Below are 13,770 nucleotides of genomic sequence, written 5' to 3' on the forward strand. Positions count from 1 at the left end.
CAGGGATCTCTTCACAGAGGGTGTAATCTGTGCTAGTGATATAAAAGCCAGGAACATCAGCCACCAACCTCCTGGACAGTCTTAGACGCCAGGATCTTCTCAATGATGTTTGCATCATCTTCTGGAGGCTCCTAGAGATGGAGGTTACAGAGAAACAGAATTACTGGCACCACAGAAGCCATGAATTTAGTCTAGAAGAAATACTACACTAGGTATTACTTCATCCAAAAGTTCACCTTTGAGTACTGAGGACTCCCTCCTATCAGCCCATGGAGTGATCAGAAGATCACCACGTTCTCACCACTGGGCACAATATCACCTTCGCCCTCACAGAAGCAGGGAAGTTATTCTGCTTTTTCAGATTCCTGATTTCAGATCTGCCTTTAGCATCACTAAAATTGGTTTCAGGACTTCCTTTCTCTGTGCGGCCTATATGTTGCTGCGTAAAATTTTCAGAAAGGCATAACATAAAAGAATTTGAGGGGTTTAGGATCAGAGGGTCCCAATTCTGACAGCTACCAGCAACTGATTTTGGGCAAGTCAATTAATACCACTTAGTTCTAAATCTATTAAAATAGGAGTTAAAAATACACATCTCACTGGGTTACTGAGAAGATAAAATGGCATGGGAAAACATTTTTTGGACAGTAAGCACTATGCAAATACAAGGTGTAATTATTCTCTACTAAATTGTACCATCTTTCTCCTCTGCATCTGGAAATGGTTTTCTGTTTCACTGATCATTTTTTGACTACAAATCTCAATTGGAAACAAATTAATTCCTTACTTTCTACCCTAGATACACATCAAAATTGCTAGGCTCCTAATCTCCATGAAATCTCTTTCTACAGAGTATTTGATTTAACAAAATTCTGCACATTAAAAAACAACAAATTTTAAACAGGAAGCTTTGAATGAGAACACTCATGCTTTAACATTCTTTCTAGGACTTTACTTGAGCAATTTTATTTCAGTGGTCTCAGATGTACTACATGAACTTTCCAGATGTAATCTTTACCACAGTATGAGACTTAGAACAGTATATGAAAAGAACACGCATCACAACAACCCTAACTCTTAAAATAACTATTTGGGTTCCTGATCAGAACTTTCCAAAAGGATGATTGATGCTGCATATCACAGCCTTCGGTCTACCCATTCTAGGGCTCAACTGTCCCAAAGCCATACCATTACAGAAAACATATTTTCTAAGATCTTAAAGCAAGCTTTTCCCAGAAAAGTGACAGTAAAAAAAAAAAAAAAAAAAAAAAAAAAATGATAAGTAGGACAGATGGTAGAAAAAAGTATGGAAATCAGCAGGCGTTGACAGAAGCCCCCCAAGGCTACAAATATTTATTACGTCCCCCTAGACACATGGCACTGTGAAGTTAATCCAAAGTGACAAGTCTTTTCCCACTGCTTAACAAGAAGACAAGTGAACTGAGCCTACCATACAAGGAAGGGGGGAATATAGGCTAAGCTCTTGTTTCCCTGTAAGTGTATTTGTTCTACTTGAATCCTACCCACAAGTAAGAAAAGGAGGCAGTTTACTGTGGCCTGGCCATCTCCCATCACAATATCAGCCTTGTGAGGGAAGGGATCCTTATCTGTTTTACTCACTGATGGAGCCAGATACCTTGAAAAGGCCAGGCAACAGTGGGTGATCAATGAGTATTTGTCAAATGCTAAATAACAGGGAAGAAGAAAAGAGAGACAGGTGGAAATACAGGAGGGAATAAAGCATTGAACTCGCCAGGGTCACAGACTGGAGAGTTATTCTTAATCTACACTGTGTAATTAAAAAGTCTCCCCCTTCTCCGTACACCCAGACTTATTTCCTACTGTCCAGATGGCTAACAGCAAAGGGCCTATGCTAGGTGTACTTTCCTGAGCAGTAAAATCACTATTCCAACTTTGCAGTCAACAGAGTTCAGACTATGACAAGCGGGCAGTGAGCAAAGGAACTGGGGCTGGGTTAAAAGAAACTAGACCAGTGAACCAATGAACTAACTTCCTACTTCATTTCCTTCCTAAATTCCTTCCACTTTATTTATTGAGTGCTTTTGTGTTTATGCACTGGTCTTACAGCAATAAATGAGCTACAGTCTTCATCATCAAGGAACTGCCAGACATGCTAACTTAACACTTTGGAAGTGACTGAGGTATGGCATACACACAGCACGGAGAGATCTCAAGTGTATGCCCGATGAAGCTTCATATATACACACACAGTTGTTTAAGTACCACTGAGATCAAGTTACACAACATTTCTAACATTCTGGAAGACCCTCAAGCCCCTACTGGAACTTCAGACTCCTACCACCACTGGTTAATTTTGCCTACTATTAAGCTTCAAGTAAATGGAATCATATAATGTGTGGTTCATTCCTCTGTATTACTGTGTAGTATTTTACGGTAAAAATACACCACGCTTTATGGATCCATCCTACTGCTGAGGAATATTTGGGTTACTTCCAATGTTCATACAAACCGTATGTCTTTTAGATGAATGCACTCATTTACCTTGGAGTTACATATACAGGAGGAAGATTACTAGGTTATGAGATTGGTTATATGTTTAGTTTTAATGTAGATTGTTAAAATTTTTTCCAAGGTGGTTGTAACAATTTTTACACCTAGCACCAATGTATGGGAGCTCCAACTGACTTGAAAATTTTAGCCACTCCAGTGGACGTGTACTGTTATGTCTTTAGTTCACATTTCCCTGATAACTAAAGATGCCCAGCACCTTTTCACATGCTTGCTGGCCATGTGGATATCCTCACAGTGAAGCCCCTATTCAAGTCATTTGCCTATTTTAAAAATTGCCTCTTTTTTCTGACTTGCAAGAGTTCTTTATATTTGCAAGTTTAACATACATTCTTATGTATTTCTGAGTAAGAGTCCTCTGCCATGATGCACACAAACATTTTCCACCAATCTATGGGTATGGCAGGCCAACACTCACTGCAAGGTGGGGAAAAAAAAAAGATAAACTGCAAAGAACATATATTTGAAGACATGAGATAGCTGTGGAAGCAACAAGAATTAGATGAACTACAATTCTGGACAGTGAAGAGCTGTTCCCAGATGAGCGGACAGTTGCTGACCGTTTCTTCTCTGGAGGCCTTCTGCAGTTCTAGCCGAGGGCTGAGGATCAGGCTGGGCCAAATGGAGACTATTCTGGGTTGAAGAGAAACCATCTGACCCTGTTGGTTACTGTTTACATAGGGCTGGTGAAGTGACTGGAAACTAAAGGAATCCCCAAAGCAAGGCGCTTTCCCTAGGAGAAGTTTGCTAAATTCTGGAATGGCCAAGAAGTTAGTGGCTCTATCAGAAGGCATATTGAAATCTCACAGTTTTACATTACTTAGGAGGTAAAAGTTCACTAAAAGGATGGGTCTATTACAAAAAAAAAAAAACAAAAAAAAAAAACTTGACAGTCAGAAATCTTGCTGGCTTTACCTTCAAAGTATGCCCAGAACGCAGCCATTTCTCACCACCTCCACTGCTCCTACCCTGGTCTAAGTCAGCTTCCTTTCTCACCCAGATTAATCCCAATTGGCTCCAACTAGTCTCCCTGTTTCCACCCCTGTCCTATTAGTCTATTCTCAACACAACATTCAGAGTGGCCGTTTTTACTAAGTCAGTCTTTCGTTTAAACTACTTAAAACTTCTCTCTTTTAACTCAGAGTAAAACTAAAGAAGGTCTAAAGAGCTTGGGGATGTGCTCCCCGCCTCTCATCTCCTCTGTCACCGTTCAAGTCTCCTTGTTTGTTCTTCACATATATCAGGCATGTTTCTGCTTGGTGGACTTTCCTATGACTTTGACTGAAATGCTCTTCTCCCTACATAACCCCTCACTCCTTTACTTCCTTCAATTCTTTCATCAAGTATTGCCTTTGTGAGGCCAATACTGACTACCCTATTTAAAACTGCAATCCTCATTCTTGAATTCAGTATCTCTCCTATTCTGATTTTTTTCCGTAGCAGTTACCACCACTGACATGTTACACAATTTTATTATTTTTAGGTTGATTACCAGCCTCTCCCTAATTATTGCTACCCTCTGGAAGTTCTGGGCTTGGCCCTTTGGCCTTGCATCCCATGTAGGTTCAAAATCTGGCAAATATCTGGAGGGAGAGCATGGTTGTGTGTCAGCTGCAGGTCTCCTCTCCATTTGTTGTAGGTTCCCTCCATGAAGGCAGGGACTTCTGTCTCTTTTGTTCCTTGATGTTATCTCCAGCACTCAGAACAGTTGCCGGCAGGTACTAGAAGAGATTTTGCAATGCAGCATGGGAACGGCAAGTGCTATGGGAACACAGAAGCCAGAGTACCTGGGCAAATTAGCAGAGGCTTTGGAAATGTAGAGACACCTGAGTTAGGTATCTAGTAGCATTAAACTTTCATAATTGCTGAATGCCTTTCCTACCCACTCCCGAGTCTGTGTAAGCCAGACTAGCAAGCAAGCATTCGTACACGTACACCCATGCTGAAGGAACAACTGTTTCTCCTCACCAGCAGCTTGCTTCAAATAGTCTCTATTCTTACCTACCACAAAGAGCAAAAAGAGATGGTTTCTAATGACAGGATTTTGATTGCTCTGCAGAGTTCTTAGCTAGGACCCAAATCCAAGGAAATGTTAACACATGGATGAAGAAAGCACAGGACTTCAAACACAGGACTTAAAGCGTTCTTCATTATAAAAATTTTTTAAGTAAAAATTAAGCAATTTAAAATGAAATTTCAATTTAGTTTTTGCCACTAATTAAGGAATAAAGGATAACACTAGTATTTAAAAAAAAAAATCAATGGTCATCATCAAAATATTGACAACAGGTTTTTACTCTACCCTAATAAAAGGGGGAAAAAAAGGTAGCATTTCCAAAATACACATCAACGTAGGAAGAAAACTGGAAAATCAGGATTTTTTTTTACATAGAGATTGTGCATAAGCATGATCATGTGTGTATAAACACTCAGTGTATACAGATACACACAGATATAAACTAAATCTGCTTGCCAAACACACTTCCATAACAGCCATCTGTTCTCAACTGCTTGGAATTTTCTCAAATTATCCTTCCAAGAAGACCAGTTTAATTCATTCACTTTCATGTCAGAAACTCATAAAATTAAAATTTTTTTTTCTTGGGGAAAATTTCAGAAATTTTCAACTCATGTCACCCTCAACCTCAACCACCCACCTGATTCACTGCTGTTCAGCTAGCCACAAGGAGAGGCTCTAGCAAGAAGCAACTCACTGTCCAAAACACCGTGTATCTACTAAGGGCCATAGAGGGTACAAAAGTAGCATCAAACAAGCATCTCAAGGGCCTGCACTCAGTGAGAGCAAAATAAAACATATTTTTCTTAGAAATGTCCCAGTGTAAATTCTAATCAGTGTGACAAAGTCCGACAAAAGTGCAGAAACCAAGAATAGCTTGAATTTCACGGAACAGTGAGGTTTCAGTTGGGCCCGAAAGAATGGTGGCTCAGAAGAGGACAGCAAGCAGGAAATAAAGCCAAAAGTGCTCCTCAAGGGTGACAGGATGGCTATATTGGAAGTAGGGCGCATACTTGGGATACTAAGGAGCCAGTCTTAGTAGAGAAAAGCATTATGCCGAATGTGGAATGGGGATAAATGAGGGTAGGTAGGTACTATGAAGTCACATTCCTTTAAAAATCAGGCAGGAGTTTTGATCTAAAACAGGCGTTAAGAGGTAACCACCTTAAATTCTTGAGCAGGACACTGAGAAGAACCAGAAGTTTCCCTGGTATCCTGGGAAAGTTAGTCTAGTAATGGATTTGGGAGGACAGAGACCTTGGCAGGGAAGCATACAAGTGCAAACGGCAGCAATCTGAACACTGGCCTTAGCACAAAGGGTGGCAGCAGAAAGCAAAGGGGAACAGGCACAGGAGACGTGAGGAAAGACGCAGGGCGGCGAAGGGTGGTGAGGCCAACACAGACACAGAAAGAATGAAAACCATCCTCCCAGGCCGAGTGGACAGGAGCCTAAGCACTGAATCACACAGGCTGGTACGGAACTAGAGCAACGCCGGCCAGCAGCAGCTCTGCCAAAGGGCCTGGCTGCGGGCGGCAGTGCTGGGGTGAGAGGCGGATGAACGCCAGGGGGAGAACACGCCAGTGTGAAGAAACGGAGAGCATAAGAGCCCGAGAAAAAAAGAAAAATACCTCATTCTTGTCTTTTGAATCCAGGAGTTAAAAATCCTACCTGTTTACATAGTAAGTTTTAAGCATATTTATTCGTTATTTACATATTAAATAAATACATGAGTACAACTAAATGTAAGTCTTTATGTTAGTTACTACCTGACATAAAGTATTACCTATATGAAGTGGAAATTACGATAAATTAAAAAGTGACACTTGTTTTACGAAAGTTTACAGTCTGTGGAGGGACAATCGGGAGTGATATTGAGAACATGTTCACGGAGGCACTGCCAAGTCAGAACAGTCACAGGTGTGTGGTTCCGGGTGACTCCTGACTTCAGGAGCAACAAATATACCACAAAACAGAGGAGGGAAGGTGCTACAAGGACTTTTCATCTGAATAAATAGTTCCTGGGGGTTAATATAAGTTTACTTTATTGAAACTCTTTCACGCCAGAGAGATGGCACACACACACAAACCATTACAAGCCCTGCCCTAACACAGCTCATGGCCTGGAAGAGGGAAACAAAAAACTGGCAGCTGTTTAAAGGACCGCGAGAGGTAAACACATTAGAATGCTGTGGGAGACAGAGGAGGGGGACTCGTCCCCCGCTCAGGGGGAGCAGGGAACTTGCTGGGGTAGTGGTGGTTACGACTGAGCTCAGTCCTCCAGGTGCAGGAAAAGACCAGACCAAGCAGAGGGTACAGTCTGCAAAGACGCAGGAGGAGGTACAAGGAGGCACAGGAGAGCACCGTGAATGATGCCTCATTCAAATTCAAGTTCTTCTGCCTCAAAGGCAAAATTACACAAACCATACAAATTACATGAGGCAAAACATGAGACAGCCTTGTAAAAATCTGTACATATAAATGTACCATAACTGTGAAAGTTTGTCTCTGTTCCAGGTACCAACATCGGTTTGACAAAGAATAAGAAAGCAAAGAGTCAGTCAGGATGGAAACATATTTCCACCCCTAATCCCACATACCAGGCAGGGGACTGTCCTCTAGACCCCAAAGCAGGGCTGTGCTAATCTGCCAGTCCTGATCTAGAATGAATCATGCGTAAAGATGTTTTTAGCAACTCACCACTAGTTAACCACTGCTGACGTTGCAATCTGGGGCTGGGACAGGGCCAGCAGCCACACAAGTGGGCTGAGCATGCTGATAAGACACTGCACAGAAATGCAGGGAGGTAGCAGCAGGGCCGTCTTGGTGCTGACTGCACATCCTTCTCTGCCTCAAGCTAATGCCAGTAAGCAGGCAGACACCCCTCCAAAGGGCCTTGGGAGGGAAGGATGTAAGAAAAAGCCTCATCTTCTTTCACTGATTCTGTGTCACTGGACACTGTGAGGATTGCCTGTAATCCTAGATGAGACCCATGACTTTCAGGCTTTGAATTAGCGTGGGAAATCTTTGTTCAGACCCCCCAGGAAGCCCACTAAGTAAAACAGATGCAAGTGGAGGGCTCCAGGGAGCCCTGATCATGACACCTGCTCAGCCCCTCACAGGCTGTCCAGTCTGCCCTGTGGTGTGCAGGCCAGATCCACAGTTGCCTTTCTGAACATCAATGCCAAAAACCACATAATGGGCCTCTTTCTTGCTTAAATTTAGTAAAAATTTTTGAGGCATAATTAATGCAAATTCAGATTCTACCTTATATTTCACCATATATAAACTCTCTCTTTGCTGTACCCTGAAGAGTATAAAAAGAGCACTGTTAAGATACATAAAAATTTCCCAAATTATTTCTGTCTGATCAGCTAATGCTGCCCCTCAGGTACCAGGGGAGAAGTCATAACAACAATGGAAATATGGTTAATGACTTGGGCTAAGTGGCTACTAGGAGAAAATAAAGTCCCTTATAGTGTCTTAACTATCAAACCAACCATAAAATCTCCAAGGGAGGAAAATTCACTGTAAAGCAATGTAATTTTCCTCTCACCTCACAGCAGTCTTGCAAGGGCTATTTCTTAACTGTCTGCTTGAAAAGTATGCTTCTATTAGGTGTTATATTCATTAGCTGAATAACCCTTGGCAGAGAGACGTGACATCAACACTTCATGCTAGTCACTGAGCAGCTGCTGCTATATACCTCTACAACCCGGATCATTCTGTGCTTGTTTCTTGATTGTCAAAATAGGGACAAATGGCCCCTGCTCCTAGCTACTTCCCACGCAGAGTGAAAGGATATGTGAAATTACGTGGAAATGCTTTAGGCTGGAGGCAAGGTGCTTTACACAGATAAAGCATTATCAGCGCTGGTGAGCCATGCCGGTGTCCAGGAGGAAGAACAGGTATTTGCGCTTTTGCTGCACACGCAGAACGTGAATTCTGCCAAGTCAGCGACAGTGACTCCGTAACAACAGGCAGCCTGTGTCCCAGAATGCGCTGCTGGCAATGAGGCCTCTCCTACACGTACAGCCTGCTTCTTCTTTTGCTTCTAATTTCTCCTCCGTAAGCGGCTTGGCACAGACCTCCTTCTTTTCAACACTGACTCCTCTCCCTTTCTAGCATCTGGGGTATCAGGTCCTAGTGTTATCCTTTCCCTCCCTGATACTGCTGCCAATGGAAGTTCCTAAATTGCACAGACGGGCATCCTGCTTCTCTGCTTGAACCCATCAGTGCTCCTGCCACTTGCTCAGTCTACAGCATGAAAGCCAAATACTTCAGCTGATATCCCAGGCCCTGCATAATGCAACTCCTCCTACCACTCCTGACTCACCTCCTACCACTCCTCAAACAGACTCCAACATCTGCTGAGCCCATCAATTTGTCATTGGTACCATTCAGGCTGTGGGGCTTTAGTTCATGTCGGAAACGCCTCTCCTAAAACCTTGACCCCCCTTTCCTGTCCACTCCTCCTTCTGTGTAGTCACTGTAGACTGCACTTATCACAATATCAGCACAGATAAAACTCCTGGGAGGCAGGGACCATGCCTTGATACTCATCCTTGGATCCTAGGACCTGGCCTTGCAGCAGACTCTCAATACACATTTGTCAACTCCAAGTTCCAACTGTAATTACTAGTTCATGGGATTCCATTCACTGAAAAATAATTTACTACGTATCAGACTTTTACATTCTAATGGGAGAGACCAAGAAATAAAATGAAACCAGAACACAATTATAAGCTGTAATAAGTGCGATGAAAGAAATAAACAAAGTGTGAAATACAGAATCATTAGGATGATGGGCGGGGGTCCATTTAAAGCAAGTGGATAAAGAGCATTTCAGGCAAAAGGGACCATACAGGCAAAGGCCAGCAGGTGGGGAAGAACCGCTAATTCAAGGCATTAAAAGAGGCAAGTCTTGTGGCCAGAGAGTGATGAGAGAGATGGTGAAAGGTAGTTTATCTGAAAAATTAATGTGGAGAATTAGGGAGAGGGTATGACGACAGAGGGTCCTGCTGGGCACAGTGAGGAATTTAAGCTTTATTTCAAGTGCAGTAGGAAGCCACTTAAAGGATTTAACCAGCAGTTAAAATGATCTAACTTATGCTTTAAACAAGAGCCACAGTACAACTCCATCAAGTAGTCAAGATGACTGTCCAGCCGAGGCCAGCAGCCCACCACGAAGGCCGTACCTCTGCCTGCCAAGCCAGTGTAGAAGCTGAGAGGGCAGACGTCCGGCCGGCTCCCAGAACGGCGATCGTCTCCCCGTCATCATCCACCACTTTGAAGTCCAGGTCTTCATTGTATTTTCTGCGCTTCACTTGCCGTCCTGAGCGTCGTTTCTGCAGGACAAACACACCCACCAGAGAGACGCTCTATGAGCCAGAGGCAAGAGCTTGTACAGGGATACCCTCACCTGCATGTACTCACATTCAAAGGGGACCCCTGTAACTTCACAAGAAGAATCTTCCTTTAACACAACTCTCTTAAGAACTAAATTCACTCATAATGGGATCCAGCTGAGGAAGGGGCGCCAAATCACCAGGATCCTCTGAGAAGAGGCTGCAGTCTTAGAACCCAGTGAGATGTGTTTTATTCTCCAATCGCAGTGTTTTCCCCCACCTCCTTTCTGGAATCGGTTTCTATTCCAGTAAAACAGGGATGGGGAGTAACTTCATCATCTTTGAGGTCCCTTTCAGCAGAGCTGGAAGCTGAGTTTATGATAATGACATAATAGTTCTTTTGGTTTTGATTTTTTTTTTGACAAATTCACCATACTTACCATGTACTCCTAAACAACTAAATATGAATTAGGACTTACTTTGAGAATCTCCTAACACCCCTTGAAATGCAAGTAGACACCTTAAGTGTGACAAAACAAGATTCATGAGTCACCATCTAAGGACTCATCTATAATTAAGTAGCTTGTGACCTTCTAGGGAGGCAACATTCTACAACAAAGCAACGCAGTGGCTTTCCTCAAACAGAAAAACACACGGTTCATCTCTATGTACACATCATGTCCAAGCAGTAGAAACACTTCTGGGAACCATTCCCCAGCTAGCTCGCTCTTAAATACTTAAACCTTAAAAAACAAAACCAAAAGCCAAACCTCACCCCCCTTATCGTCTAACCAGATACCTCCTGTGTTCCCATCACTGTGTTCACTCAGGATTTCATATAAAGAGGTCTCCCCCGATCCCACAAACAGATCACCATTCTAGAAACACTTAACCCCCTGCTGACTCCCACCAACCTGATGCACCTGCTCCTCTGCCAATCGGGATGCTTAAAAGCCACCATCCTAAGTTTATAGGCAGCGAAAAGGTCTCTGCTTTGACACCCCCGACACTACTACTTATTACCACTATGATGTCAGGCGCTGACACCTTCCTACAATGAAGATCACCCAGAAATCTGAGGGTCTAGATGATTCTTAAGCTGCAGTTAGTTGGTCTCATTCTAAACAGTCCCCTCCTGGCAGTAGCACAGCCTCGTAAACTGCTGTGGATGTCAGAGCTCAAATATTAGAACTCAAGTCTGAGAGTCTGCCTCAACTCAGGGAGAAAATTCCTACCAATGTCCTAGGCACACTTTGGCATGTTTTTAGAAATCTCATTTAGGTGGGCTGCATTGTTTCTAGGTTTAGCCAAACCTTCCTTCCTATTTTGGCAAAATGAATACATTCCTGACTTTTCCAGCATCTGGAATTGTGAAAATGTTCTTGTGAAGGCTGACCCAGCACTTTGAGCCCTAAATGCATTCCCTAGATGGCAAAAGAGGCCCTCCGAGTCTTACCTAGCTTGGTTCACAATGCCACTTTTCACATTCGCTCCCTCTGTGGCCTAGTATCATGCTGCTTTCCAAGAAGGAAGCAAACACCACTAAAAAACCGGGAGACTGAAAGGATCAGGATGCTAGCGAAAATGCCTGTGGTCTTTTGGTGCTCACCCACTAAAACAGTGCAAGCCCAGCCCAGGTCCGTGTGCAAGGGATACAGGCTAGAGACAGGGAGAGAGGAGCAACAGGATCAGTGTCAGCAAGATCCCGCCCGGCAGCCAGAACGCCCACAAGGGATCCCGGCGCAGCTGTACCTGGCTGTCTGCAGACTCGGTGGATTCCTCAGGACTCCGCAGGGATGAGTTCGGCAGGCCCTGATCCAGCTCTAAACTCTCCACTGTGGTTTCACTTTTCCTTTTTCCTTTCTTCTTTTTCTCCACTGGGGTTGGTCCTTGCTCCTTGCTACAAGGAGAAATTCAGGATTAAAACTGTTGGGCAGTTTTTAAAACTAAGATTTCTCGTGATCAAAGTTATGATATAGCACATCCTGGAATTCTTGGACCAGGATAGGCTTTAAAGAAATATCTACGAGAGCTTCTTCCCAAAAATATGCAGAAATATGGGAAGAAATATCTACAAGGACTGAAGCAGAATTCATTTTTTTAAAACCCCTATCATGACGACTATAGATATGATTGTGATAAGAAATAAAATAGTATGAACATCTTCAAAGAACCTCACTTTCGGTTTCATATAAATGTCTTCTCTAGGAAGTTTCATTGCTTCACAGATTCTGAGAATCATTCAATTTCAATCTCCCTTTAAGTTATGTGGGAAGAGACATCTCCCTAATCCATCGCTGTCCTCTATTGAGAACGGTCTATGTATAAGACTTGGAGTGAGTACTAGGAACTCAAAAATGAAGACACCACCGCCCCAGCCCTTGAGAAAGTTACAATTATGAAATTCTTACAGACCACCTAGAGCCATAGCCCACAGCAGTAGATGGATGCCTCCTGAGAGAGGTGGAAAATGGGCAAAGTCCATCTGTCCTGCAAGGCCCTGCGAAGATGGCAGCAACTCCTCTAATAAGCCTTTCCTGGCCCTCCCTGCTGATAAAATCTCTCTCCTATACTCCCAAACACCTTAACTGCACTTTGTTTAAGGCACTCAGACTCTGATCTTTCAAAGTTAGCCATCAGATGCAACACCAGGCTCAGGACCACACAGTACCTGGAGCCTCTGCAGCTGCTCGATAAACGTGTGACAAACAGATGAGTATTTCATACTTCTCTGATCTCTCCTATCAGATTCTACGTTCCCAGAGAACAGTGTGGGCTTGATTAAGTTTTGTATTCCTCAAAGTGGGTAGTCTTATGCCTAAAACATATTAAGTATTCAGTAACTATTTATTGAATAGATAGATGGATGCATCATTGGATGGGTAAGATTACCTGTCATTGGGGAGACTGGGGAAAATGCATTTGAGCAAAGATATACGCAGAATTTTGACAGAGGACAGGAATAATAATAATGATAATCAAAGCTAATTCTCATACAACACTTAATACATGCAGGCACAGTTCTCTAATCCTTTACATGGATTATCTCCTTCACTCTTCACAACAACCTTATAAGGCAGATAGCATTATTATCCTAATTTTATCAAGAGGCACAGTGAAGTTAAGATTTCCAGGGTAACATGGCTAGTAAACAGTGGAGAAAGTAGTTAAACTCAGGTGTGCTCGTAACCACCATGGCATTCTTGGGGAATGGAAGAACATTAAAGACAGTCTGCGTGGCCGCATGACAGGGTAAGTGAACAAAGCATTAAGTGACAGAGCTGGCAAGAAATCAGGGGTACACCAGGCTAGAGAGCTTAGATTTCATTCTCATGAAAACGGCCATGATGGCAAGCCTGGGCAAGAGGGAATGAAGACCAAGGGGAGGAGGGGAGGGTATAGCTCAATGGTAGAGCGCATGCTTAGCATGCACAAGGTCCTGGGTTCAATCCCCAGTACCTCCATTAAAAATAAATAAGTAGATAAACAAACAAACCTAATTACCTCTCCCTTAAAAAAAAAAGACTGAGGCAAGATATAACCAATGCAAACTCAAAGGTGAAAATGATCTGAAAGATTCAGCGGAAGTAGAAACAATAAGTCTTGGCAGAATGTGAAGGATGAGGAAAGTCGAAGTTACTGGTACTTCCCATCAGGCAAGTTACCGGAAGGTGTAGGGGAAGGCAGGGACACCACCGGCCTGACTTAGAGAAGGGAGACCCAGCGTCAAGAGCCCGTGGCAGCATACGGACCAGTGCCGATGGCCAAATCTGCCTGCCTCCATCTTCACCCTCCACCACTCATGGATCCCCCATCAGGTCAGCACAAATCGAGCCCACCCTTGACTCCCCAGGCTG

General features: G+C 43.2%; 1 protein-coding gene across 3 annotated transcripts in view; it reads right to left on the reverse strand.

The window, feature by feature from the left end:
• Positions 1-13,770, reverse strand: part of CHD6 (chromodomain helicase DNA binding protein 6) — a 161,315-nt gene that overhangs the window by 78,450 nt on the left and 69,095 nt on the right. For all 3 annotated transcript variants that reach the window (XM_032462323.1, XM_032462321.1, XM_032462322.1), the window contains 3 exons: positions 11,666-11,813; positions 9,764-9,913; positions 69-131 (listed from right to left, as the gene is read on the reverse strand). In XM_032462323.1, coding sequence (XP_032318214.1) covers positions 69-131; positions 9,764-9,913; positions 11,666-11,813 — 361 coding nt within the window. The remainder of the gene's footprint in view (positions 1-68; positions 132-9,763; positions 9,914-11,665; positions 11,814-13,770) is intronic.

This window comes from Camelus ferus, chromosome 19 (genome assembly GCF_009834535.1).
Source record: "Camelus ferus isolate YT-003-E chromosome 19, BCGSAC_Cfer_1.0, whole genome shotgun sequence".
NCBI lineage: Eukaryota > Metazoa > Chordata > Mammalia > Artiodactyla > Camelidae > Camelus > Camelus ferus.